Genomic DNA, 27826 nt, shown 5'->3' with positions numbered 1-27826 from the left:
TTCTTCTGCCTGTTAGCTGTGTTATTCTCTATTTTGCGGGGGAGGGGGTACTGGGGATTGAATTCAGGGGCACTCAACCACTGAGCGACATCCCCAGCCCTATTTTCTGTTTTATTTAGAAACAGGGTCTCATTGAGTTGCTTAGTGCCTCGATTTTGCTGAGGCTGGCTATGAACCTGCGATCCTCCTGCCCCAGCCTCCTGAGCTGCTGGGGTTGCTCAGATGAGTGCCACTGCACCCCGCTATATTTTCTAGTTTTGCTATAACAAATTATAAAGTTTAGCAATTTAACACACATTACTCATCTTCAGTTCTGTGGGTCAGAAGTCTGGCATGTGCCTCACTGGATATACAGTGATGTTGTGGGCAGGGTCACATTCCTTTCTGGAGGCTAGAAGGAAGAACCTATTTCTCTGCCCTCTCCAGCACCTCAGCACGATTCTGTCCAGTCTGTGGCCATTCCCTCCATCTTCAAAGCCAACAGGATTGAATTTCTGTGGGCCTTTTTTCACAGCCACTTATTTTCTGACTCTCCTCTGCTGTCACAAGCCGCCAAGCCAGAGAGCCTGCCTGGATCCCGGCCTGTCATATCTGGACACCCAGCCCCAGAAGACATAAGTAAAGGGTGCCCAAAGGAAAACTGAAGTTCATGTGGTTCATCCGACTGAGGAGAAGAAGCTGGGGTATTTCTCTCTGGGCCCTACAGAAGCAGAGGTTTCAATTCATTGAAAGAGAAGCCAGGTGAAACGTACTTGTAGATCCATTTAGCCAGAGAATGGCTTTTCCCTGTCCAGGGGCCAGTTTTGTATCTTCATACTCAGTATGAGGAATTTGGGGAGTTTTTTCTTTTCACTTCCTCTCTCACTTTTATGATTACAAATGGCCTCTCATATATTCCAGGATAATCTGCCCAATGTATGTCCTTACTTAAACACACCTGTAAAGTATCATCTACAAAGTAAGCTGACATATCCACCAATCTGGGAATCAGGGTGAGGACAACTTTGAGAGCCATTATGTGACCTACCACAATTGGTCACAGGCCTAGAGCAGGTCAGTCGTCTTCAATGCCATAACTTTAAGTTCACACACTCTTCCAATCATGCTAGTATTAATGTCAAGTAGAAAATTATTATAACATATTCTTTAAAAGTTGATTTTTTTACTAAATATTGTTACAAAATTTATTCTAAAGGGAAACAAAAATTTCTACTCAGAAGACCTGAAATGATGAGTTCAAACAGAAGGAAATTGTAAATTTAAGGATGACAGAATACTGCAGATATACTCCCATCAATGGGCTTTACAGGGACCACTGCGCCCACAGATGTCCCCTTCAGGAAAACTCTGAAACCTCCTTCAAATATTAAATCATCCTGTCCACGAAGCTGAACATGCCCAACATAATTACAACTGTCCGAATCAGAATTGAAGCTTCCTTAGGACAGGGATCCTTTTCCTATTTGTTTATCAATACTTCTTAAGCAACTAGGATAATTTTTGGTACACAGTAGGTATTCTGTAAGTTGCCAACTGAACCAATGAATGGAAGACACTATAGAAATGCCAATAATGTATATATTGTTTTTTGGAAAACAAATATTTAGCAACGATCTGCTAGGCATTATATATGTTCCCTCATTTATAAAGTACTTACTAGTCAAGAGGAATGGTTCTCAACCTTCACTGCCTATCAAAATTACTGTGGAGTTTAATAAACTCTACAGATAGCTGATCAAGATACAGCTTGAAAAATAAAAAGTACAGGATGCTTTAAAGGCTGCAAAAGTTTTCATGTAGTCACAAGGAGGACACCTGCTTTTCAACCTGCCACACTTCTCCCTGTAGCTTCCTACAGAGGCTTCAAAGACAAACGCAGATCCAGAAATTATCAATTCAACTGAAACAAATTGCTTTCCTGGTCAGTTCTACACTAGGTGTTAGGGACAGAATTTAGTACAGAAGGCACCCTGTCACTGAGGGAATCTTTACTCAAAGAGGACACATTCTCAGTCATCTAATAGGTCCTACTGGAGAGTAGCAGCACGTTCAGAGTAAAGACAGGCTTGCGCAACATGGTGGAGGGGATGTGAGGTGAGGAGAATCAGGAGGGGTTTTGGATGATGTAACCACCAACCCTAGGAACCACAGCTCTGCTGCAAGCAATCTGGCAAGGACTGAAATACACAGGAAAGCATGTGACCTGTGCATACCACTCTGGGAAATTCTAAAAGCCATATTAACTTTTAAAATGCCATGTAAGCCAAGTGCAATAGCACATGCCTGTAGTCCCAGTGACTTGGAAGGTTGAGGCAGGGAAGTCTCAAGTTCGAGGCTGATTTCAACAACTAAGGGAGACCCTCAGGAACTTAGTGAACCCTGTCTCCAAATAAAAAATTAAAAAAGCATGTGGCTTAGTAGTAATGCACCCTGGGTTCAGTTTCCAAGCACTTATTAGATAAATAAATAAATAACAAATAAAAAAGGTATGTGAGGAAAATAACAGGAGGGTCCATGAATTTTTCGTATTAGTAATATTGTTACACAGGATAACACCCCAAGCTGCATGCCATTCTCCTTGCCCCCAGCCCCCGTTTTTGAAATCACCACACATGCTTGCATCCTTTTACAGTCCAATTTTCCATGACGACACTGCAAATCATCCAAGGGGCAATCACTGTCTTAGAGAAGAGGCACAAACAGTCTCCACTCGAGTTGTATTACCGTAGATATGTGCCAACTGTCTCCACATTCTGAATCTAAGACTTTTACCTAGGGGGGGTTTTAGATGAAGATATCAGAACTCGAATGACAGCTATTAATTACAGCATCTACAGTATGTGAGGCCCCATACTGTAATTTTAAGGAGTTCTGTGTATGAACTCCTTAAAATGCATGACAACCTATGATGCAGTCACTATTATCACCATGCAAGTTTACAACCCAGGCGAAGTGAGTTGCCCACAGTGACACTGTAGTCAGAAGGCTGACCTGTGATTCTGATCCAGGCAGACCAGCTCAGACAGGCCAAACTCTGCATCTTTATTAACTAAGCCTCAATTCAGCCATAACTCAGAGACTCTCCTATTTCTAATGCTATGGCTAAGTTTTTCCAATACCTAAAATGCTTTATCAGGCTATATATCTACATGTGTTCTTTGTGATTTTTACATTAAATGTCTCTAAAATTCAACAATACCTAAGACTATATCCAATTAAAAAGATTGCAACTGGATTTGAGAAACATTCCATTTTGCAAACTTTCTAATCAACAAGGATTCATCTTTATGTTGTATAGCACCCCTTCTAAGTCATAAGGTTTAAGGAACACGGGGACATTTTGATGACTGATTCCTGACTTTCCCATATATATGTCTACTCTTTGATCCTTTATAGAACATTAAACAAAAGCATTAGAGAAAGAAGTGACCAACATAAAAGTAGAAACCATTACTGCTTTTAAACACACAGTGGAGCATGATCAGACAAGGTGGGTGCATCCCGCCACCGTCACTACTGCTAAGCACCAAGCAACTGCCCAGCAGTTACAGGTGAGTGACCCAAGACACCGATGATATTTGTGTGATGTGCCAGCCTCTGTTCTCAGCTGCTCAACTGTATTCTCTCATTTAAGCCTCACACACATCCTATGAGGTAACAGGCATGCTACAGTTCCCATAGTATAGATGGGAAACTGAGGGTTAGTGAAATATCACAAGCACAGCTACTAACTGGAGAGGTCTGGTCTGCCTGACTCCTAAGTGTATGCATTTTCATTCTAACTCTTTATGTATAGCTGGGAGACTGAGCATCCTATCCTCATTTCTAGGAGATCAACTGGGTAAAAACATTGGGTACATATACTTTTGGATACTAACAAGAGAATAGCAAAAAATAAATGTACAACTTGGTTACATTAAAAAGTTGGAGGTAAAAATTTAACCATGATACTATATTGGTAACTAATGAGAAAAATGGAGATAGAAACAGCTACTATTTGGATAGCCACTTATCAGTATGCAAAAATTTCCACATCGATCATTTGATGTAATTGTTACAATTCCATAGACATCCCCAATTCAACATGCCCGAGAATTACTTTTCCCTAAATCACATTACCCCTTTTAATTGATCACATCACAATTTACTCAAAGGTAAATAAGAAAATAGTTCCAACATCTATTTCTCTTGCCCTCAAATCTTCAAAAGCTCTTAAATGTACTTACTGTAGTACTGTGAGTTCAGGCACTTCCGGTGGAAACACTGAGTCACAGGTAGAGACATTTTTAAGGCCTCTGAGGTAAACTCACTCATTATCTTCCAAAAGAAATGTCCCTTCACAATGAAAAGTAAGAGAGGAAAATACAATCTGTACCATGTCAGAGCTGTTTCAGTTTCTACAGTTGTGAGCTCAATGCAGGAGGCGTGAACAGACTAAACCTTCAAGCACTGGTGTCCTCTATCTCAGACCGTCCCTCAAAAGCAACTTCAGGCTTTACATCAGACCTATGCTTCCAACACATTTCAGGACTCTACATGATTCATTACTACTGGGGACTGGATGCAAGGGTACCTTACCCCTGGGGATGTAGCTTTTTAATTTTTAATTTTGAGATAGGGCCTTGCCAAGCTGCCCGGGCTTTGTGATCTTCCTGCCTCAGTCTCCCTAGTGGCTGGGATCACAAGCTCGTGCCATTGTGCCTGGCTGACCAATTTAATCTAAATGAGCCTTTGACCACTTTTTGTTTCACAAATAAGGATCAAAATGACATGCTATAAATACATTTCTTCAGATTATTGGTTGGGATTTTTATGAACTGGAATCTTTCTCAGGAAAGACGAGTAGTTTCTAGGTGCAACAGCTGACCTCTTGCAGCAAGAGTTACTCAGAGGTAGTGTAGCAGAGTGCTGAGGCTCCGGGCCTCAATTTCCTCACCAGTAACATGCCATGATAATAGAATCAACCTGAAGGAGGCTGTGAAGGGCTGGGAACAGCGTGTGCTATTATGTTCATGACATTTGCCACCTCAATCACAATTTTGCATGTCAAATATTATTGTTACCACTCTACAGATGAGGAAAGACTCAAGTGACCTGATTAAAATCATATTGTCAGGTATATCTGAAAAGAACAAATTAAAAAATGTATAACTTGAGTTAAAAAAATCATTAGCCAATGAACTAATGGGACAAGGCTTCAAATTCAGTTTTGCATGGGTTTATCGTCACTGTTTTCTCTGTCATGCCACCCATGTTGAAGCATCAGAAATTCTTTAAAAAGTTACAAATAAAATAATTATTTCACCAACAAAAAAAATTGTTAGGAAAATTGTTTTAGAAAACAATACACATTTTAAGAAGGCTTCAAACATAGAGGAAGAAAACATGGAGAGACATATTGGGTGAACTTTATCTTAGACCTTAAACCAGGGTTTGGTAACCAACAAATGCACTCTTCTCAGAAACCCTGTCACACAATCTGCATTTGCTAACAAGCCTCTCTTCCTGGTGCTCGCTCTGCACGGCATCTGTCACTGCTGTGAGTGGATGATCACAAGTGCCACTGTAGTCTTCTCCATGCTATTAAGCAGATGGCAGCGCTAAATCCAAGTGATGTAGTACATCCCCCGGTGGACGCTGTTTTCATACACTGCCATTACTCGACAATGCCTCAGTGATAGATCTCATGTATCCTCAGGAACATTGAGGGGTGAGCCGACAGCAGCAGCAGCTGACGTATTGCCACTAGCCTGCCTCCGCCCTTCAGTGCTCCTGGACACGTCTGGAGATCCAACACAGAATCCGTGTGGCCAGGCCAGCACGTCTGGTGCTCCCTACATTGAGAGCATCCCAATTCTTCATGTTTTACTGCTTGCCTTCAAGTGAAGCAGGACAACAGGGAGGACAGCTGGTCATGAAGCCCACCTCTTCTCAACTGTGGGGCTTTGGTCAAGTACAAGTTCATCGCCTTCCTTAATCATACCACTAAGGACTGACAGTCCTACCAAGGGACTGGAAATTAAATGAAAGGACAGGCATGAGAGCACCTGGTGAGTACTCACAGATATTTGATTCCGTCAACATTTATTAACAAGTCTTGAAAAAAAATCCCTTTCTTCTCCACAAGCCTAATTCTAAGGGATTCCCTGATGAAGCTACAAGGTTTCTTTGATGAATTCCAGGACAATAGAGTATCAAGTGTCATGGTGGGGGCACAGGGTGGTCCTCAAATTGATTTAGTAAACTTTCAGGAGAAGCAGCAGTCCCTCATCTGGGTGTGGTGTTCGACAAACCTCAGCGTTCGTGGACCACTCTTAGGACCTCTGCCATCCATGTCTGAATATTACTCTCTATACTGACTTTCTTTAATTTTAATAAATTTACTATGATTCAATTATAGCAATAATATTCATAAAATCACATACGTAAAAATGAAATTCACTTTTTCAATAAAAAGTCTGACATTTTAAAAGAAGTGACTGTGTATATCTAAAATCACATTGTGAGACAGCAGTGATGTGTGTACTGCTCTCTGGAACACACTGCCGTAGCAGGTTTGCCTGCAATCCCAGCAACTCAGGAGGCTGACAGGAAGATTGCAAGTTCAAGGTTAGCCTCAGCAACTTAGATTCTCAACACCTTGGTGAGACCCTATCTCAAAACAAAAAATAAATGAAAAGAATTGGGGATGAAGTTCAGAGGTAAAGAAAACCTGGGTGCATTCCTAGTATCCTCACCTTGCCCCACCCTGAACCCTTGCAAACAGAAGAAAAACACTAGCATAAAGGAAAGAAAGAGAAGCTTGAAGTCCATAGTGTCACTAAGTGTACAACTTGAGCAACTTGATTACTCCGTATTTTCTCAAGAATAAAATGTGATATTAATATATACCTCTTGGGGTTAAAATTAAAAGCAGAGGAGACACTTCATTCTTAAAGTGACTGATACATTACAGGAGATGGTCAGTGCAGGGTAATAACGACTGTTAACATCGGCTTTGGGCTGCTCCTTCACTTTCCACCGTCAGTCCTCAGCATCTCCTAAGCCCATCTGCAGAGTTCCTCATAACCTCAGTATCAGCACTCCACACCTCTGACAGTGGTTGGCTCCCTGTACCCACCCTCCCCAGGGACCGCATGCTGGCCTGGTCTGCCCTCAATACTAGTCCTCCCGAGTCATTAGACTGGATCCTGTGCACTGTGACATTTCCATCCATGGACATCCCCGGGTTCCTGGTTGTGAATTCCCTTGTGCCCATGTTGTACTCACACTTGAGCCAATCTGTCTCCTTTGTCAGGTCCCTACATCCCTCACAAGGGTACCAACAGAGTCTTCTTGCCATGCTTTGACAGCGTTATTGGAAGCTTTCTTCCTTAAAGCAACAAAGCGTCAGGTTTTCACCACTGACCTCCATTTTTACTTTCTACAGTTTTTCTACTGAGAAGGAATTTATAGGTCTATGGTATAATTCGGTGGTATCTCTGCTTTTTGACACTAACTAGTATTGTGTTAGAAATATGTTTGTTGATAGCTTATAAGGCTCAGCTTGTGCCAAGAGGTTCCTTCAGTAGTTGTGCAGCCAGCTGCCAAAGATCCAAATGATCAGATTCTGTAAAAGTACGTTTGATGGGCTGGGGATGCCCCTGTGGTACAGTGTGTGGTCGGAATGTGTGAAGCCCTGAGCTGGCTCACTAGAAGGAGGAAAAAACAGTTTTCTTGATAAAAATTTTACAAGGATGATTGACAAAAGTTTTAATCTAGACCAAATCAATATATACTGCTTTTAAAAGTCCTAAACAGCTAATCCCTAAACAAGAGTATTATTTTCCAAAAGACAGTTTTACTAATGTTTAAACGGTAACATCTTCAGTAAAACAATAGGTCATCACTTCCAAAGTAGAAAATCCCAATTATCTTCAGACCTCCATAGGCAAGCTCTTGAGAAGACCTAATTGGATCCACAGTGCTGCAGCTGCCAACAGAAACAGCCAAAAAGGAGAGAGCGGCACGTGGTGACACTGACCTCTGTCTCATTGCTCTCCTGGACCCGTCTGAAAATACACCCCGAGTATTCTCAGCTACTGACAACTTCCATTACTCTAATCTATTTGTATAAAGGAACTTTATCCAGAAAATGGTGTTGCTTTATCACAAAACAAGTCAATGATTTTAAAATATAAAAATTTTTCTTAAGTGGCTAATCAAACAAAAAACACAGACTCAAGTACTTTTCTGTTGTATACTCTTGAGAAAGCTGTTAAAACTCTCAATTCTCAGTTTTCTCATATGGAAAAACCAGCCAGGCAGGGTCATTATGAAAACTGTAGATAACACATATAAAGGACATGAGATAGCTGGGCACTAAGTTCAACAAGTTTAATAAATTCTCCAACATAATAGCTATTATTCTAAATTATTTTTTCAGGAATTTAAAATATTTTCATGGAGCGAAGGGCTAGGGAGTGATATTGATCAAATTGTATTGTGTGCATGTATAAATAGGTAACGAAAAATCCCATCCGTAGGTACAACTGTAATGGACCAATAAAAAATGTGGGGTGGGGGGGGGAGAGAAAAAAAAATAAACAACAAAAAAAGTATTTTTCATGAAAACCACAGAGATTTAATTTAGAAGGACAACATCCTTAGAGATCCCGTAGAGCCCCAGAGTGCTAAGGGAAACACATGGCGTAGAAGTAAACCAGTCCAGAAGCTGATGAATCACACTCACATGCCCTCAGGGACGTTGGACACTTTCTTGAGAACCTTTATTTCTACTTACTTTATGATCATTATACGAGCCAAACACTGCTTTGGAGACTTTACAATTACTCAGAAACAGACTAAAATATTGTGAGTGTTCCTAGAAATTCAAAGAAAACATCGAATGCAAACTAATGCCACTGAGTTTAGAATAAAATGGATGCATTTATAGGCCCTTTCCAGGTGTCATGAAGGTTCAGTCAGGAAGGAAGGCCAGGTCCGGCCCTGAGGGCTGAGGACATTTATCACCTGCTCCTCCTTATCTACTCAAGCTGTGTATCCATAGGAAGTAGTCAATGACTATGTTTGAACCAGTGTGTATTAGAACAATTCCAATATTGTAAAGACCTTTATATTCCTATTCACAGTAAGTGTGTCAACGTTTTGTTAGTCTCTAAATGTGCGAAATCAGATAAACAATGTTTTATTTTACACAACAATATCAGCCTTATCAAGGTCATTACAAAAATCAATGGGGAAATGCAGCTAAACTAATAGTAGATTTTTTATCATTCTGTTAAGACTGTCATCTGTATTCTAACACATGGCACTTGAGAACTTGGAGGAAAAAAATTAAATTTGTAAAACCACCTGCAAGAAACTTTCTACAACATGCAGTGTCATAAGATGATTAGAAAGTAGGAAATTTAAAAGTGATTTCTGGCTGAACATAGTGGCATAAGCCTATAATCCCAGCAACTCAGAAGGCTGAGGCAGGAGGATCACAAGTTTAAAAATAGACTAGGCAATTTAGTGAAATCCTGCCTCATAATAAAAAAAAAACAAAAAGGGCTGGGGTGTAGCTCATTGGTAAAGCACCCCTGATTCAATCTCCAGAACAAAACAAAACAAGTCATTTCTGAAAGGAACCCACTTCCACACTACAGGTAATAGACATCAAGGAGCCCTCCCCTGCTGTCAGGTGGGTTATCCTAACTCTCACTTTATAGCAAATATGGAGATGACCGCATGTGTGGGGAGCAGTCCCCTTGGTCTCAGGCAGCCCTTGTGAGTCACGACATGCATGCTCTGTGTGGCTCTCTGGTCTGAAATGGAAGCAGAAGCCATGAGGAGCCGTGACAGGGGGCAAGGCCGGGTCACACAGCTTCCAGTGTGCTACTGACATCACCTGACTCATTTAGAGAAAGGACAGCGGCGATGTACCTCCCAGACAACATGCTTTCCTAACTCTTTCCACCTCTGGGTCAACCCTCAAGTAGAAACCAGTAGTCAGGCTGAGTGTAGCTCACTGGTACTGTGCTTATGTAGCATGCACAAGACCCAGGTTCAATCCTCAGCACCCCAAATAGCCCCCCAAAATAAAACAAAAAACTAATAGGTAAACATTGTATAAATTGAAGCAAAAAGGTCAGATAGCTTGCCCCAAATTACAGTCAGTAAATGTTAAAGTCGGGGTCTGAAACCATGTCTGTGGAGTCTTAACCACTGTGGCAAAAAATACGTCTCCAAATGTTAATAATACACCTCTATATGGAAGAAAAATATCTTTGAACTTGTAACTGTTCAGGGCCTATGTGCACTGCAATGATACTGTGACATCTTGGAGTATAAAACAGCAAAATGGAAATTTGTCCACTACTCTGTACCCAGCAGGTCACCTGCCTACTCTGGGTGGATGTGCCCAGCCTAGGGAGCACTCTGCTATGCTGGAGTGCCAGAAGTGGGCTCATTCAACCCAGTCCTATCTAAGAGAAAATAGCAGTCACATCTGTCATTGAAAACTTTCTACTAGCCACATTTTAAAAACAGTAAAAATAAATGGGTAAAATTAATTTTAGTGAATACATCTATTTAATGATACATCTATCTTTTTCTTCACATGAAGTCTCTAGAATCTGGTGTGCTTTATACTTGCTACACATTGTATCTGGGCCATATGCTGGGTGCCCCACATTCATGCTACTGGAACCCACGGGGGACAGTGCAGGGCCAACATCTGCTCAGTGCTGTCCTATAGCAGTCCATGTCAGGTGACTCCACAACAGCCTTGCCTCTCAAAGGTAGGACCAACTAGGAAGTCCTCAACTACACCCATAACATAGGAGGCACTTTCACATTTTGAACAAGGAGAATTATTAAAGTATGAGAATTATTAAGTATGAGACCAATTTTATAGACAATGAGTGTCAAAATGAAGACTACAGATATCAAGTGTTACAGGGTATTACATGGTATTAACTACCGCTTAACCCCCAGGACTGCATACTCCTTAGAGGAGGTGCAGGGAATGTTACCTGTTGAACGGATCTAATATAAAGTAGGAAAAACAAAGCTCTTAATTTCACTAGTTTAGACTACAACTTTAACATGCAGTGTGAATGAAATTCTATGTTTGATTAAGACAGTCCACATCTGATAAGGCCAAACTTCCAGTTTGGGTTAAAGCATAATGCCTAAAAGATTTAAAAGCATCATAAAATATTAGGTTCTTTAGTACCATATGAGGGAAATACAAGTAGGAATTAGCTGCAGCAACTGAAATCAAAACTATGGTGAGGGGAAAAGGAGGCGAAGGAAAAGAGCACTCAAGAGAACGCTGGGGCAGACAGATTTGCACCCCTGCTCGGCCTCATGAGTTTTTATAAGCAACATGACCTCTCTTAACTTAATGACATGGAATGACATGTTCAGACTGAAGAGAGAGACAATTTACAGAAGTCCATGAAATAGTAAACACCCATGACTAAAGATGACCGTGGTGCTGAATTCCTTGTTAGTGCCTACTCAAAAATACTAGGGATAATTTGCGAGGCATTTACACAGGTGATTTACATTGAAATGAGGTCCTTAGGGGTGGATTCTAACCCAATTCCACTCTCTCTCTCTCTTTTTTTTTTTTTTTTTTGAGATTAGAGTCTATCTTGCCCAGGTGGGTCTTAAACCCTCCTTCTTCCTGTCTCAGTCTCAGTCTCTCCAGCAGTTGGGACTACAGATGTGAGCCACCACCCCCAGTTTCTGACTGGAGTCCTTATAGGATAACATGTGGATGATAGACATAGATGCTAGGAGTGCACACAAAGAGGAAAGACAACGTGAGGACACAGGGCAAAGGCAACTGTGTGTAAGCCAAGGAGAAAATCTCCAAAGAAACATACCTACCAACACTTTGATTTTGGACCTCTCAGCTCAAGAACCATGGGAAAATAAATCTCTGTTATTGAAGCCACCCAGACTTAGCACGGTTTGTTACAGCAACACTAGCAAGCTAATAATACTACAGGAAGCCATTTCTTCACCCAGCTCCATAATGAGGGTACTTGCCTTCAGTTATCACACAGTTGTCTGGATCAAGCCGAGAGCTCTACACAGAAGAGTTGTGTGCTGTGTGCTCACGGCCCGACAGACCTACTTCAGAGCTGCTCCTTTGCTTATAAGCAAATGATTTCAAGGAAATTATGCAACTTAAAAAAAAGAGCAATGTCTATTGTACATATTACTCGGATTAATGAGCGAACAGAGTGCCCCGCCAACAGTGGTCTCTGGGCTGCTCATGTATGCAATGACCACGTGATTTCCCCTCCTTCAGGTAGGACAAGCTGCAGGCCTGAAAAGATCAGTCTAAAATGGCAGATGAGATATCATGCAGGAAACTTCTTCTAGTGAGTCTTTTCTGATACTTAAAGGTCTTATAATTTATAATGCACACGCTTCTTCACTGGTCTTAGCCCCTAGGCTCACATCTGCCAGTCCAAGCTCTACAATGTCAGCTAGTTAATTTATCTAAATTCAAATCTAAGCACATCATTTGCTTGCATGTAACTCTTCAGGGCCTCTTATGACAGCCTTGAGTAGGGCACACTTCCCCTCTGGCCTCCTCTCACTCTCCCCACTCCTCCTGGGCCTCACATGCTCTAGGGAACATGCCCCCTTTTCCTTCCATGCATGCACACTTTGGTCATAATGAAATGACGAGTACTTCCCACATAAGACATTTCATTCCATGTATCTATGCTGCCTAGACTTGCTCTGTGGAACTCGCTTCTATGTTTGTCATTTGGGAACTTCTACTTATCCTTCCACCTTCTCAGAGACATGCCCCCAAATTCCAAATCAGAATTCAGCATTGTCTTTTAATGGAAATACTAAATTTCTCCTCAGAACTTAAGTACTGATTACCATACTATATTGCATTTAAATATTTGTACTTGTTTCCTACTAGCCAGTGAGCTTTTCAAGGATAAGGTCTCTGTCTTAATCTTTACACTCCAATCATCAAGCACATGCCTAACACAAAATGCACATTCAACAAATACTGACTGAATGACCAAAGGAAGGGGAATGGATGCTTATAATTAACCATGTTACCATATTATCACAGATTAAGTGAAAAGACCACGACCTTTATAGGTCCGGGTTCCATTTGAGATTAGTTATTTACTTCCCTCAGTCCCAGTTCCTCATGTGCATTAATTCTTGCTATTGCCATTTGGATTAAGCAAAACACTTCACATTCTATGCTTGAGAACAGGCCCCGAGTAAACATGGCTCCGTCTTGTTCTCTGTTCGCTCACTGTTAACACTGTGGCGTCTCTCCTGGACAGATCACAGCACTCAACAGGGCAAATGCTATAACCCTGGTTCTTTATGTCAAATACCAAAACACAAAAGACCACCGCGAGGAACTATACTCCTGCCCTGCACATGCACTTCATTAAACGCTGCCCCTCAGCTTTCAGCTTCTCAACCACAGCTGACCCTTGTTACTGCACAGGACAGGACTGGAGCTCATGGGGGTCAAACTGAAATCAAATAAAGCACCAGCACAGCATCTGGAATTCACCAGGTCCTTAAACCACACATACAGTTCAACCAATGACATGCACTTGAACCTGAAAGTCAGTGCACTGAATGCTAGAGGGACATGGGGACAGGCTAATGGAGAGCCTGGCGATATGCAAGGAAGGAGGCGGAATCAGGAAGGGGCTCTTGGAAGCCACAGAGAGTTAGTTCCCTCTTCTCAGCTTTAGTCACAAGTCCTGGAACCCCTCTGTCATTCAGCTTCCTTGTCTACAGGCGTGAATATGCCTTACAGAACCACGGTCAGGAGTGCCATGTGCATATGAACTAGACTGCATCCTTTATGAAATTTAACAGTACCAGAAATGCACTATGCACGTAGCATTTTTATGAAGGAGAATACTTGTTTTGCCAGGATATTTAGACAAAAATTAAAATACTTGTGAATACTTACGTTATTAAACAAAATCTGAGGATGACCTTATAAGAGTACAAATCTTTGAGTTAAAAGATCTGACTTAGAATTTCATCTTTGCACTCACTGTGTGATTTTTAGCAAATGACCTAATTTAGTGCTCCTTTCCTCCTCTATACAATGGGAGGGGCACCCCACCCTCTACAAAGGTGTTGGATACTCAGATACAATGCTGTGGGGAGTGTTTCCTCCAGTGCGCATGATGTGCCAGCCAAGGGGTTGCCAGGCCCTGGGAGGGCTGCTAACCAGCACACTGCAGGGGGCAAATGTGATGCCAGACTTGCACCAGAAAGAGCAACTGTCGACCAAAACCCACCTCGAGGCTGCGGCATTATCCTAAGTTACAGAGGAAATGCTTTGTTGGGCGCAAAAACAAACAAACAAACAAACAAAAAAACACTATAAATATCCCTGTCTGCTTGAGCATTACAGTGAACAAGTAAGAGAACCTGGGTGTTTTCAGCTTGAGTGCCATCATGTAAGTTCAAATGGGAATTTTTCATTCATCAAAATAACCACATGGTCCATGTTATTTATATTTTGTAATAACTGTAAACCAATATTTTGTTTTATGTATGACTATCTTTGCCCTCCTCTCAGAATTGTAAGTTTGAAGTAAAAGGTTTCTAGGCATTTAGGAAGATGTTCTGCACAGAATAAACATTGGTTTCGCCTACCAATGAACACCAAGGGATGTCTCCAGGAGCGGCAACTACAAAACCTATTCTAATTCTGATGATACTTATTTCTGGGTAAATACTTCTTCATAAAAGCAATCAAAACATACTCACTAGGCACAAGGGGGAATTTGAAGTTGTTAGGAAACAGGAGCATTGCTGCTAAGAAATCAAAAAGTTCTATGACTAGGAAACAAAATGTTAGGCACCTTCATCTTCAGGCACAAAGACAGGACATTTCTACATTTCCCACATTATTTCAGCCTTATGGCTGAAGAGTCACATCCTTTGAGGCTGTTCCTTCTCATCAGAATACACTGAACACTGAAGTCAAATTTTTATAATAAATAAATTTTATTTCCCAAGCAAGAATGCTTTCACAGAAAAGTAAATGTGGGTGGGTCAACACAGGCTAGTTGGTAAAATAGACAGTGATTCTCTGATTATCAGAAATAAAAATAAAACACGGCAAGTCAAATCACCCTTACCAGCTGCCTGTCACACTGGCCCAGAGTACACCCAGGTGGAGGGCACATGTCTGTGGCACTGGTAGTGAGGACTGACTTACCTTTGAGCTGGTGCACTGTAGCTGTTATCATAAGAATCATAACTCTGCTCATCATATGCAGTGCTGTATCCATCATCATAGTCCTAAAACACAACAGAAGCACAAAGACATTCAAAGAACTTTCTGGAAAAAATCATTATGCTTTTAGTTCATTTTAGTTAAATCAGCTAATGCATGTCTAATTTTACTGTAAAGAATAATATAGGAATGACTTCAGCACAGATGGTAGAGTAAGAAGCTCCAAAGTACCAAAGCAAAGAGTTAAAAAAAAAAAAAAAGTCAGGATCACTACTTCCAGGATGATGAAAATTAATCATTAGATTGTATAGATTTTGGGAGCATTTTCTTTCTTTCTTTTTTTTTTTTTTTTTTTTTTTTTAAACAAATGGCTGAATGTTGTTGAGAACAGCAGTGAGCTTTATAATGCTCTAACCTGTGCCCCACTTGGAGGAGCCTTGTATACCCACAGGCCGGAGTGGGAGCAGTACGGAGGCCAGTGGAGGGTAAAACATGGAGCATGGCTGGAGCTCCTCCAAAGTGATACCCATAGAACTGTCCTTATGGGACCCAACTCAGAGCTCACGCTGGGCAAAAAAGCCTACCCCCTAGGGGTATCTGAAGCAAACAGTCAGAGGCAATTGTTAAAAAAAAAAAAAGTGGAAAAGCAGGCTAATCCAAAAACTTAAAAGGAAAAGAGGGGAATGAAATATCCACACAGACTTTAAAAAGCTCTGCAATAATCCCAAGAAACTAGAAGGCCACATCCACATTTAAGGAAGACCTGACAAAACCCAGAGGTCTCTCTCCTGACTGATGCTGAGATTCAGCACCAGCAGGAAATGAAGGCTGAGCCAGAGCCAGCTGCAGACTGAGTAGGGAGAACTGGGTACAAGTGCCAATGGATATCCACAGGCCCTTGGCAAAAAACAGGAAGTTTTTATGCATTTAATGAAATCTCCCTCCACTCAGCAGTTGTGCACTAAACTTCAGAGGCAATACATGATAAATAAAGATTTTACAAAATTGGTTTGCAGAAGGCATTAATAACAAAAATAATAAGAAGCCCTGTAAGAACTTAATTTTAGAATTGATAAATTAATTATATTGAACAGTTTTAAACAACAACAACAACAAAAACGAGATGTGAAGAAACATGAAAAAATGGTTTCTACAAAAAAATTCAATAAAAATTGTCCCCCAAATGCTTGGACTGAATTTATGAGAATTTAATGTAGCTATCTTAAATTGAGATTTATCACCTACAGCTATGCTTTGAAAAAGATACTGAAGGGAGTCCTTTGAGGAAAAGGCAAGGTCAGTCAGCAGCTTGCACTGACATGAAAAAACGAAGAATACTGGAAAAGGTAAATACTTAGGTAAACAGAAAAGAGAATATGAATGAATTTTTGATTATAATTCTTCTACCTTATTTAAAATACACCTGTATGAAGATATAACTGCATGACAGTACTAAAACAATTGTTGGAGAGAATGGAAGTGTACGGAAGCAAGCTTTCATGTAGTGTTAAAAATTAAGTTGGTACAAGCCTAAAATCTCCATCATTCTATAAGTTCAGATGTAAATTATAATCCCCAATGCATGTTTAGGAAATAATCAGAAAACAAAAATTCAGAAAAGTAACAAGGGAAGTAAAGTGATGCAGTAAAAGAACAAAACAAATAAAAAACAAAGCAATAATTAGCATAAAAGAAAGCAACAGGCTACAAAAAGAAGACACAGAACACAAAGAGCAAGATGACAGATATAAATCCTATCTTATTGGTAATTGCAGCAAATATATCTATATGTATGTATATATATGGTGTGTGTGTATGTGTGAGAGTGTGTGTATGATTAGATTAGCTAAAAGGCACGTGGAAAAAATTATCCAACTACACATTGCCTACAAAAGGCATGTTTTGAATTCAAAGATAAAAACAGGCTGAAAGAAGGAGAGTGGAAGAAGATATACGATGGAAATATTAACTTCCCAAAAGAGCTTGAGTAGCTATAATACTAAACATCTGACAGAACAGATATTAGGATTAAAATTTGTCACTAAATTTTCTAAATGATAGAAAAGTTTACCCATCAAGAAGATAAAACAATTAGCACAGATATGTAATAACATAAGAGTATTAAAATGCATTAGGTAAAACCTAGCAATTCTGAATAACAACAGAAACAATCACAGCTGATAGGCATCTACAGAACACTACACTCAATAAAGGCAGAATATGCATTCATCTCAATTGTACATGGAACATTCTTAAGGACAGACTATACATTTTTCCCATTTTCAAAATTTATAATAAACTAAATTTGTAAAATACAAGGTAGTATTGGCAGAAACATACAGATCAGTAGAATAAAATTCATAATATAAAATATATAATATAAAATATATTTAAGGGTGTGTACACTTTCCAGCAAAATGCCTGACAAATATGAATAGTCTGTAAAGGGGAGCTGATTTTATTATTCATTCCAGTGCAGTGTCACCCAAGCAGACCTCTTCCCTGGATTTCTCTACAGGTCACAGATGAATATCTGCACCCACTGCTGCAAGGGTATCAGCCAAAAAACTAGTTTTGAGGGATTACCTTACTTTGTTTCAAAATTTAAAAAAAATTTAGCTGAGATACAATAATTGTATATATTTTAGGATACAATGTAAATATTCAATATATGTTTGAGGAGATAGACATGCTAATTGTCCTGATTTGAACATCACACATATTCTCTTTAAGAAGCATTTATTAAATAATATACCTTAACTTATTATTTGCTTTAGGAAAACATAAATATCTAAACAGAAAGTTAAACTGTAATCCTTCCAATTTTTTAAAACAAATACTAATGCGAAGGGGTAGTGCTATCTTTGTAGGATTAAGACATAATTTATAACTGATGCCCACATGTTAAATATATTTTATAGCAAAATGTAAACATGAATTCTGACAAATTAATAAAATTAAAGAAAGTTGGCATCTCCTAACAAAAGGAACATTACTATTAAAAAAAAAATGTAGCACCCTCACCAGTTTCTGGCAGTCAGACCCTGGATGGAAAGCAACTACACAGTCAGTGAATTCTCTGGCATGAGATGGGGTGGGACAGAGAAAACAGACAACTAAAGAGAAAATTCTAATTCAACATGTCAAAGGTAAGCACTGAGGTGGGACACACCAGCCTGGCTGGGGGAAGAGGAACACAACAAGGGAAGAAAATTTCCTAGAAATGTCAATGCTAGAGTTTAATTCAAAGTACTGAAAGCAAAAGCCGCAGGGGGAAGTCATTAAAGATTAAAGTTAAGCAGAAGGAACAGCCGGTATGAAACATGGTGGTACGGAGCAAACCCTTCTCAAACATGGAGGTACACAGCTTGTCATAGGTATGTGGTGAGACGCAAGTGGACGAGAGGAGGAAGAAGAGAAACCACAGACAATGCCATGAAGGACCACTTAAAGAAGGCAGGTCTGGATTCTCAAGGACATAATTCACTTGTGTTTTAGAAATTTCTCTCAATGGTATGTGGGCCTGGAGCAGAAAGGGCATCTAGAAGGCAAACTTCCAATGAGGTCACTGCATCTAGCATTCAGGCCGGCAAAGTGTGTAGATGATGGCTTCTTCAGTAATTTGTTGGTAGTTTGGAAATATGCTTATTAAAAGAAATAAGACTATAAATGACCAAAATTTCAAAAATTCATCAAAATACTAAGCACTACATGATTTTAACTCTACAGTTAAATCATTTATTATCTGCTCAATGAATCTGCTATAATGCTAACAATTTGTTTAAAATTTTGATTTAAGTCACTGACTTAGTAACTTGAGTATTTTATATTGAAAGTATTTTTTTTAATTTTTTTACTTCAGTTTATTGATTACTTGTGAACAGATATAGACACTTGTTGAATTTGTTTTTTTTGTTTGTTTTTTAGTTGTAGTTGGACAAAGTACCCTTTTATTTCATTTTTATGTGGTGCTGAGGATCGAAGCCAGCATCCCGGTACGCGCTAGGTGAGTGCTCTACCGCTGAGCCACAACCCCAGTCCCTGAAAGTATTTTTTATTAAAAGATTAATCTGCAGTTTTCACCGGATTTCTTTCATCATGATTTTGCAGTTGGATTGGCCATGGGGGGGGGAATATTTTGCAATCCCTTCCATTATAACAAGTATTATTTGTTCAAAGGACAACACAGGAGAAATTTAGGGAAGCATTAAGAAGACTGTGAAAGGAGAAAAGGAACAAAAGCTAGCTGACTGCAAATAAATGTAAGTGTCGAGGCAGGGGATGGAGGAAGTTTTTCTTGACTTTCTACTGTTGTTATTACAAGGCAGGAGATGAAGTCACTGGCCAAGAACAGGGCAAGACTAAGAGAAGTGTAGGAACCTGGTATTTACCTTATAGGAGCCAGGAGAAAAAGAGCAGATAGTTTGAGCACAGAGCAACAAGTTCAGACTTCACTGTGATAGAAGAGCTGGAGGGATGTTCAGAGGGGGAAGCACCAGATGGCCCATGTGCCAGCTGGGATGCCATGATGGTCCAAGGGAGAAGCTCTCAAGGACACTAATGAGCCTGATAATCCCAAATGAGTGCAATGATTCGCCTTGGGCATGAAGAGGAAGGGATGGGTGTGAGAGATTTAGGAGGTAAAAAGTAGACTTTTGGGCTGGTTGGAAGGATAGTGGGGTGGTGAGGCAGCAAGAGCTGGTTCTGTGCTTACAGAAGGGCCTGGGTTGTGCCATGGATCCTGAGCAGTGCCTTGCTCACGGGTTCAAGACACTGTTCCAGAAGTGCAGGGGGCAGGTGGTGGCAAAAAGGACTGTCTGCATCCTGACAGCAAGGCAGCTCTGTAGGCTTCTTCCAGAGGAACCTGAGTGGGCAGCTTACCATAACTGACAGGCCCAGTTTCCTGTTTCCATCACGTGAGGGATGGCTAGAGCTCTGAAGAAGCAAAAAAAAAAAAAAAAAAAAAAAAATATCCTCAAGACAGAGGAGGAGGACTGGGTGGAGAGGACACCGTGAAGACAGGCGTGCAGTCTCACTGTGCATGATCAGACACAACACACTGCCTCCTGGGAGGTGGGCCACAAGCCAGCCAGGTGCACACAGTACGGGAAGGCAAAACGTGTGTCAGGTCCACTGCTGGTATCATGCAGGTGCCACAGCCTGTCTGGGGGCACTAAGAAGCTATGACAGAACTGAAGGTTCTCATTTGAGCTTCATCCCTAAAAATCCACTGGCCAGACAGGGCAAGTACCTCGGGAAGCAGCACGTGAACTGAAGAGGCACAGGCCACTTGGCAAAAGGGAAGCTGAGGCGTACGACAGGTAGATCGGTCACCACATCATAATCAGGAGTTCTCCAAGAGAACATATGGAAATGTGAGAAGTGACTCTAGATTTCCAGTGTAAAGAAAATCTTTTAGCATACTGGAGCAGTGTCCGCAGTGAAATGAAGTCAGTTCCCATGCCAGGCTCTGGCAGGCTTCTTGAAGAATAGATTCTAAACTTAGATGAGTTTTTGAACTAAATCTTTAACATCCCCTTCTATACTGTATTTTATTATTTCACTTGGTTATATGTTAAATTATAACAATACTCTATTTTTTTAAAATTCCCCCATTAGCCATGGAAGAATCTAAAGAGGAATTTTTAAAATGTTATATAAATAAGAAAAAATCATCTCTTTTGTTCCTGACTACCCAGGGCCCATGTCAGCTCTGCTGCCTGCATGCCAGGACACATCACCTTGCACAAGCCCTAGACAGCTCTGAGTGCCTCGACCCACCTCTTTTGCACCTCTCTGCCCTCCCTCATCATCTTATTTCAGCCAACCAGGACTCAAGGTTGAATTAGTCCCCTTCTTTGTGCCCACCTAATAACTGGCAATGTGCATTCCATGGCACCTGCAGTTATTTTACACATCGTTTCCATCTCACTACTCCAGGTCCTTATTAAGGGGGGTAGGGACCAGACTGCGCTCTTCTGTCTGGCACACAGGAAGCACATAGTCATGTCTCTTGAATGAATGAAGAGAAAAACTAATTAACAACCCAATGGCAGGAGATAATTCTTGGAGATGATTGTGAAGTAAGGAACTACTACATAAGAGCAGCACTTATTAAAATACTGTACATTTTGGTAAGGAGATCTCTCCTATGAAACATTAAATATCAATCTTACATTCTCTTCCCCGAGGAAAAAAATTTCCCTGCAGAACTCTGTGTTCTCTTTCTGAAAATCAACAACATTATTAAAAGTAGTGAATCACCAGATGTGGTGGAGCACGCCTATAATCCCAGCGGCTCAGGAAGCCGAGGCAGGAGGATCGCAAGTTCAAAGCCAGACTAAGGTAAAAGCAAGGAGCTAAGCAACTCAATGAGACCCTGTCTTTAAATAAAATACAAAATAGGGCTGGGGATGTGGCTCAGTGATTGAGTGCTCCTGAGTTCAGTCCCTGGTAACCCCCGCCCCCCAAAAAACTGAATAGCAAGATGTAGTGGCGCACACCTGTAACCCCAGTGACCCAGAAGGCCAAGGTAGAATGATCACAAGTTGCTGACCAGCCTAGGCAAATAAGCAAGACCTGATTTCAAATTAAAAAATAAAAAAAGAAAACTTTGTTGTAAAGTGCCCTGGGTTCCATCCCTAATACTACTCCTCTATGCTGCCACACACAAAATATAGAATACTCCTGCACTAGGAATTAGTACTATGGGTTCTCGCCTTATTACAAGGACCAAGCTTAAGAGGAAGCTACACATCTAAGTTTTCAGCTTAGAAATGATACTGAACTGGCAATGGTAACCTGGACAGAGGGCGGATGCCATGCTACAGGAAGGGCAGACATATTCTAACCCACGCAGAGTCTTCAGGTGCCATCCCTGACCGTAAAACTGAAACCAGTCCATGACCAGAGAAATCTTGGATTGAAAAGAAGAGCTCTTCTGGGATGAAGGAAACAGCGTGACCTATTTAATTCTATTTTAGTCACAAGAAAAATCAAGCACGATAACTAAACCAAGGGAAAATCATTTTCATGTATTTTAAAGTCATATATAAAAATGTGATTTCAGTGTTGAATACTTTTAAAAAGAGGTAATCATGCTATGTGATATAAAACTTCACCTTAATTAGGGTAATAAGTGGTTATTTCAAAATGTAATAAGTTTTCATATACAATACACTGTTAAAAGCTTAGTTAAGTCTTATGAGTATTATTTTGAGTTTACAAAACATAAAGCTAAAAAAGTCTTCAGAAATTTATTTTAGCTGGGGTTCTGTGTAATATCATCTTTGTCAATGTAGTATAAATTATGAATATCATTAGTGACTATAAACATATACACCAAGCTATTTTAATAATTAAAAAATCATCCATTAATGTTTCTAAGTAAGAACTCTTTCCCATGTCACTCTAATTCAACATGGTTAATTTTATTGAATCATATGCCCAGGAGCTTATTATGGCTGTTAGGAATGTACTAGTGGCTTCTGAAAGAATGTCACTGCTTCACGTCATTCTTTGGAGTAGGTGACTGTAGCCTAAGTCCAACTCTGCCACTTACTAGCTGCACAACCTTGAGAAAGGTCACTAACCTCTCTAAACCACAATTTTACAATTTTAAAATGGGAATCGAAATGTATGTTTCAAATGGTTGTGGGAAGATCAACAGACAAAAGAGAGTAAACTATTTCTTCAGCTGTGTCTAATCTGCTATTATACTCATCAATTTAGTTCTCTTTTTTCTCAATTTTTCAGTTCAAAATGTCTGCCTTTTTTCTTTTATCATACTGAGAATTGAACCTAGGGGCACTTTACCATTAAGCTACATCCCAAGAACTTTTTATTTTTTGTTTGGAGATAGGGTATTTTGTCAGGTTCCTGAGGTTGGACTCAAACTTGAGATCCTCCAGCTTCAACCTCTGGAGAAAATGTTTATTTTTTTTCTATATTTTATAATCTCTGCTTAAAAAAATCTATCCTATTTTTAACTTTCTTATGATATGCATAGTTAAAAAGATTAGTTATTATCTGATTCTACTATGGTTTTCTATTCTTTTTCTTTTCTTTGTCAATGTAGTATAAATTATGAATATCATGAATATCATTAGTGACTATAAACATATACACCAAGCTATTTTAATAATTAAAAAATCATCCATTAATGATTCTAAGTAAGAACTCTTTCCCATGTCACTGTGATTTCTTACATGCCTATAATTTTGGATTGTTTAAAACTATGCATGAAATTATTTTGAGATCCATGTAGTTGTATTTCACTAGAGTAAATTTATATGTATTTTCTGAGTATCAGATAAATCAACGATTCTAGCCTACCCCTCATCCCACACAGAACAGAGAGATGGAGCAGATGAGTGGCTTCCTCTGAGAGTATAGCATTTTGGGTTCCAACCCAAAGCCTAGGGGACATCAGCCACTTATACCAAACTTGCTAGACCTTAAAGGTCATTTTTCTTTTCCACTTTTCCGAGCTCTAAATTTCTTTCAAGACTATCTTCAGCTTCTCTGCTACCTTCTTTAGGAACTGAGAGACCCATAGCCACCTTTCTCAATCAGGGTTCAAAAGAGAAACAAGCCTGATGTCCAAAGGCAGTCCTGTGTATAAAATGAGAGTATCTGGTCTACCAGAATAATTCTTTTACTTACAAAGTGATCATTTTGTCAACCTTCTTATTCAAGCATAAAATATGTCCGAAACAGGTATGAACGTGAAGCTCACAGCTTAAGAGATTTTCACCAAGTGAGCATGGCTGGTTACCACCAGGTGTGACTAACACCAGGATCAAGAATAGACCATTGACAGTCCCCATAGCACTTCTTGCATCTTTCCTGTTAATATCTGCTTCCAAAAGTAAGCACTGTTCTGCCAATAGCACTGGTGAGTTCTACTTGCCTTTCAGTTTCATGTAAATGGAACCAGAGTACCCACTGTTCTGTTGTCAGCTCTCTCTCATTCAACCTTGTTTGTGGGATCCATACATGCTATTACATATAGAAACAACTGCTTTTTCCTCACTGCTTTAAAACTTGCTGTCTGTGATGTTTTATATCCCTTCTACCATTGAAAGACATTTTGCCCACCCCACGCTGATACAAGTGCCCCGACACATGTGCAGCTCTGCGAGGCCCTGGGAAAGGGTGTGCTGGCCTGTAAGAGAGGGCGGCAGACACTCTGCCCAGTGCTGTGTGAACTGTTTTCTTACATAGTGTAGGGAGAGCCTCCTGGGCTTTCCCCCAGCCAAATCCTCTCTTAATACAGATTAAAATCCTCTCTCCAGTACCAGCCCTTCTGTCAGGTGGGGTGTGAATAGTCCCTGATGTCATGCTTTTCACATGCTAACATCTGAGGACCAGTAAGGATTCTCCTTCAAAGACAGAGCTCCACTGGTAAACAAAATTAGATTTCTGTTTTTACTTTTTAAATATTTTTGTTGCATTAGGAATCGAACTCAGGGTCTCACACATGCTAGGTAAGCAGTCTACCTCTGAGCTACACCCCAGCATGCAGAATTGGATTGCTGAGCCAATGATAATAAAAATACTCCTTTATTACTTTTATGGGTTAGGTACTATTCTAAGTGCTTTCCATATGTCAGTTCATTTAACTTCATAACAACCCCATGAGATAAGCACTGATGTTCCCATTTGTAGACTGGAAACTGAGGCACTGAACAGTTATGCAATTTGATTGAGGTTATACAGCAATTAAAGGCAGGGCAAAGACTTGAAAAGAGTCAGTGTGGCTCTCCAATCTGCCCGTTACCACCAGGAACAGCTTGTCAACATGGAGCAGACTTAGGCCTGTGCTGCAGTGACTTCCATGTCGTGCCAAGCCACGAAGACACACTGCTGGCCAGCGGGCCTTCCTCGCTACTGCACAACACAGCTAGGTGCCTGCATTTTACTGCTTCATTTTACTTTGTTCATTTTAAACCCGATAGTCCCTAAGGATCTTTTAAGAGTCCATGTCCTTTTATGTACCTCACACTCCAATCTACCTATAAATAAATAAAAATAAATGTGTAAGGATAAAGATGATAACGTCTCATCAATAATTTACAACTACCAACATTCTCCTGGTCTGCTGCAATGCAGCAGAGCCTTCCATGGGTGTGCACCTGTGTCCACGGGGGTCATCCCACCAGCCCTTTTTGCCTCAGTGCCACAGTCCTCTCACCTGCTGGGTTCAATGGCACATGTTCTTTGGTCCCTCTAAGTATTCTTTGCAAATAACTCAATTACATGGGTTCTTATCTTGAAGGTTCAGTGGGTTCTGCCTTTGTATTGAGACATCTAACACTTGAGTTCTTCTTATACATTGGGCCCTGCAGATAAAAAGACATACCCTATACCATCAATGACTTAAAATCCAAGGGGAAACGATGAGACAAGGAGTAACTACATAGAGACAAGTACTCTGAAGAAGACATGTACACCTGGATCCAGAAAATGGACCACCCACCTAAAATTGACAGGGGGCTCTTCAGAGGATCCAGAGGAAGGGGGGAGACCATGGCAGGAGACCCCATATGTCACCACGTTAGCATAAGAATTATTTTGAGCTGAGGGCAAATGAGAACAAAAAGATCTGAGCAAACCTCTCTGCCCTACCCCATCTGGAAGTTGGACATGAGTCTACATGTGTCCCTCCTCTCTCTATCAGCAGGGACAAAGGTTTATCACTAAAGACAACTCAGAGCCTTTTGAGCCTGAGATGGCATCAGAGGAATTTACGTCACTCTACTCCCACTTATTTGCCTTGCCCCAAGTTGCTGCTCTCAAGACTCAAAGTCCTTCTCTTTTGTCTGGTTGCTTCTTACAAATGCACTGTTGCTTATTGAAGTGCTATATATAAGCCACCTCTTCAACAGTCGCTCATTCCCTGGGTATTTCCTATGGAGACAAGAAGAAGACATGCTATTGAAGTCGACTGCTCTTCTTTAGTTACATAGGTCCACCCCCTGCTAAGAACGCGGGGCAGGATCGGGGGGACGATCTTTCCTTCCCTGACTCTGTTCCTCTCTAGACTCTGTTTCACTTGAGGACAGAGACTGAGTTCTATGAATACTACTTAAATGCAAAAGAAAAATGATAAAATCAGGATGCCTGGTTCCTGTAGAAAACCAAAAATTATGTCAAAAGTTATGCCACTAGAGGTTCTCAAGTGCCCCTGCATGCCCAGGTCTGATTTACCTGATGGATGTGAGCCACTGTCACATTAGCTTAAATGCACCACTGCCACCTGGCTAGATGGAAATGGGGAACCTGATCGTGAGGGCAGACAGTGTTTCCATGCTGCAGTGACAATGTCATTTTAGAGCCCTGCACTCCCTCCCTGCATGAGACACTTTTTGATGTTGATTTTGCTTAAGGTGAAAGGGGTGGGGGTGGGGAAACACCTTTATACTCACAGATTTAAAATATGGAATTATTTCCTACATTTTATTTGAATTATTCCCCAAATAAGTCAACCATTCAAGAAATTTAGGAAAAAGATTGACTCATGAGGCTCTTGGTAGACATTTCCAGTAAACTACATCCTGCTGCTCTTCCCCTTGCTTTTGGTAAAGTGAAAGTAAAAAATTATAAAACCTTCATCTTTTTTATCTAAAATAAAAAGGTGTCTCTAGGCTTTTCAATTCACATTTAAAATGCATTTTCATAAATAACCTTTTCACAATCTGTACTGTTTTAATTAAATTTCTCACTATGGAAAACAAGATAATTGAAGCAGTTTAGAGATTAGTTAACTGTCAAAAATTATGCCAGTAGTCACCGTACTGGGAAAATCAGCTGGCGGTACAGCCCTCATCTTTATAAAAATCCCTGAACTGGTCATATAATTAAAACTTCAGGTGAGCTCTGCCTTTGTAAAAAGAACAAGGAGGATTATGAACTCACTGAGTCTACACAAAACCCACATGAAAGAATAACACACACATTTAAAAACGACACTTGGTTTTCCCTGAAGGCCACCTCCCATGTACCTTGTCACCAACATTTCGGAGTCACAATGGAGGCAGTGATGGCCCCTGTGTTCCCACAGGCAAAGCTCCCCTGGTGACTCCTCTCACAGTGCCTAGGTATCATGAAGCCAGAAGGCACAGAGAGGTACACCTGCTCTGGGTGCCCAAGGCTCAGATCTCTGCTTCTGTCCCCAGTGGTCCGTGACTCTGTGAACCTAGATGAAGTCCATTCTCAAGGGTGTACCGTCCCTTTATGATGAAGCTCTGTCCGCTCCTCATACCAAGGTGTCTTTAAACTCTTTCCTGGGGCATATCAAGAGCCTAGAAGTCCCAGTGTGGGTCTCTTCTGCCTCCCTGAACCCCTTATCATGACAATAGTCACTCTTACCTGTTTCTATCATTATTAAAATGCTCTCTTTGTTTATTCTATGATGTTCTTCTCAATAACAAGGTTTCTATTTGATTAAAATAGTTTTTAGTATAAAAACCATCCTTAGATTCACAGTTTCAACAGAAAACACTCAATCCATTACAGAATTTTCAAGTTGGAAAGAACTTCATCGAATATAACCTGCAGACCTAC

The 27826-nt window shown here is 40.4% G+C and overlaps 1 protein-coding gene across 1 annotated transcript in view; it reads right to left on the bottom strand.

The window, feature by feature from the left end:
* The window catches only part of KHDRBS3 (KH RNA binding domain containing, signal transduction associated 3), a 168842-nt gene that overhangs the window by 30017 nt on the left and 110999 nt on the right, over window positions 1-27826 (bottom strand). The window contains exon 7 of the mRNA XM_081266259.1: window positions 15242-15324. Within this exon, the coding sequence (XP_081122385.1) occupies window positions 15242-15324 (83 nt within the window). The remainder of the gene's footprint in view (window positions 1-15241; window positions 15325-27826) is intronic.

Source organism: Spermophilus citellus (genome assembly GCF_964194105.1).
Source record: "Spermophilus citellus genome assembly, chromosome: 14".
NCBI lineage: Eukaryota > Metazoa > Chordata > Mammalia > Rodentia > Sciuridae > Spermophilus > Spermophilus citellus.
This window is presented reverse-complemented; position numbering and strand designations above follow the sequence as displayed.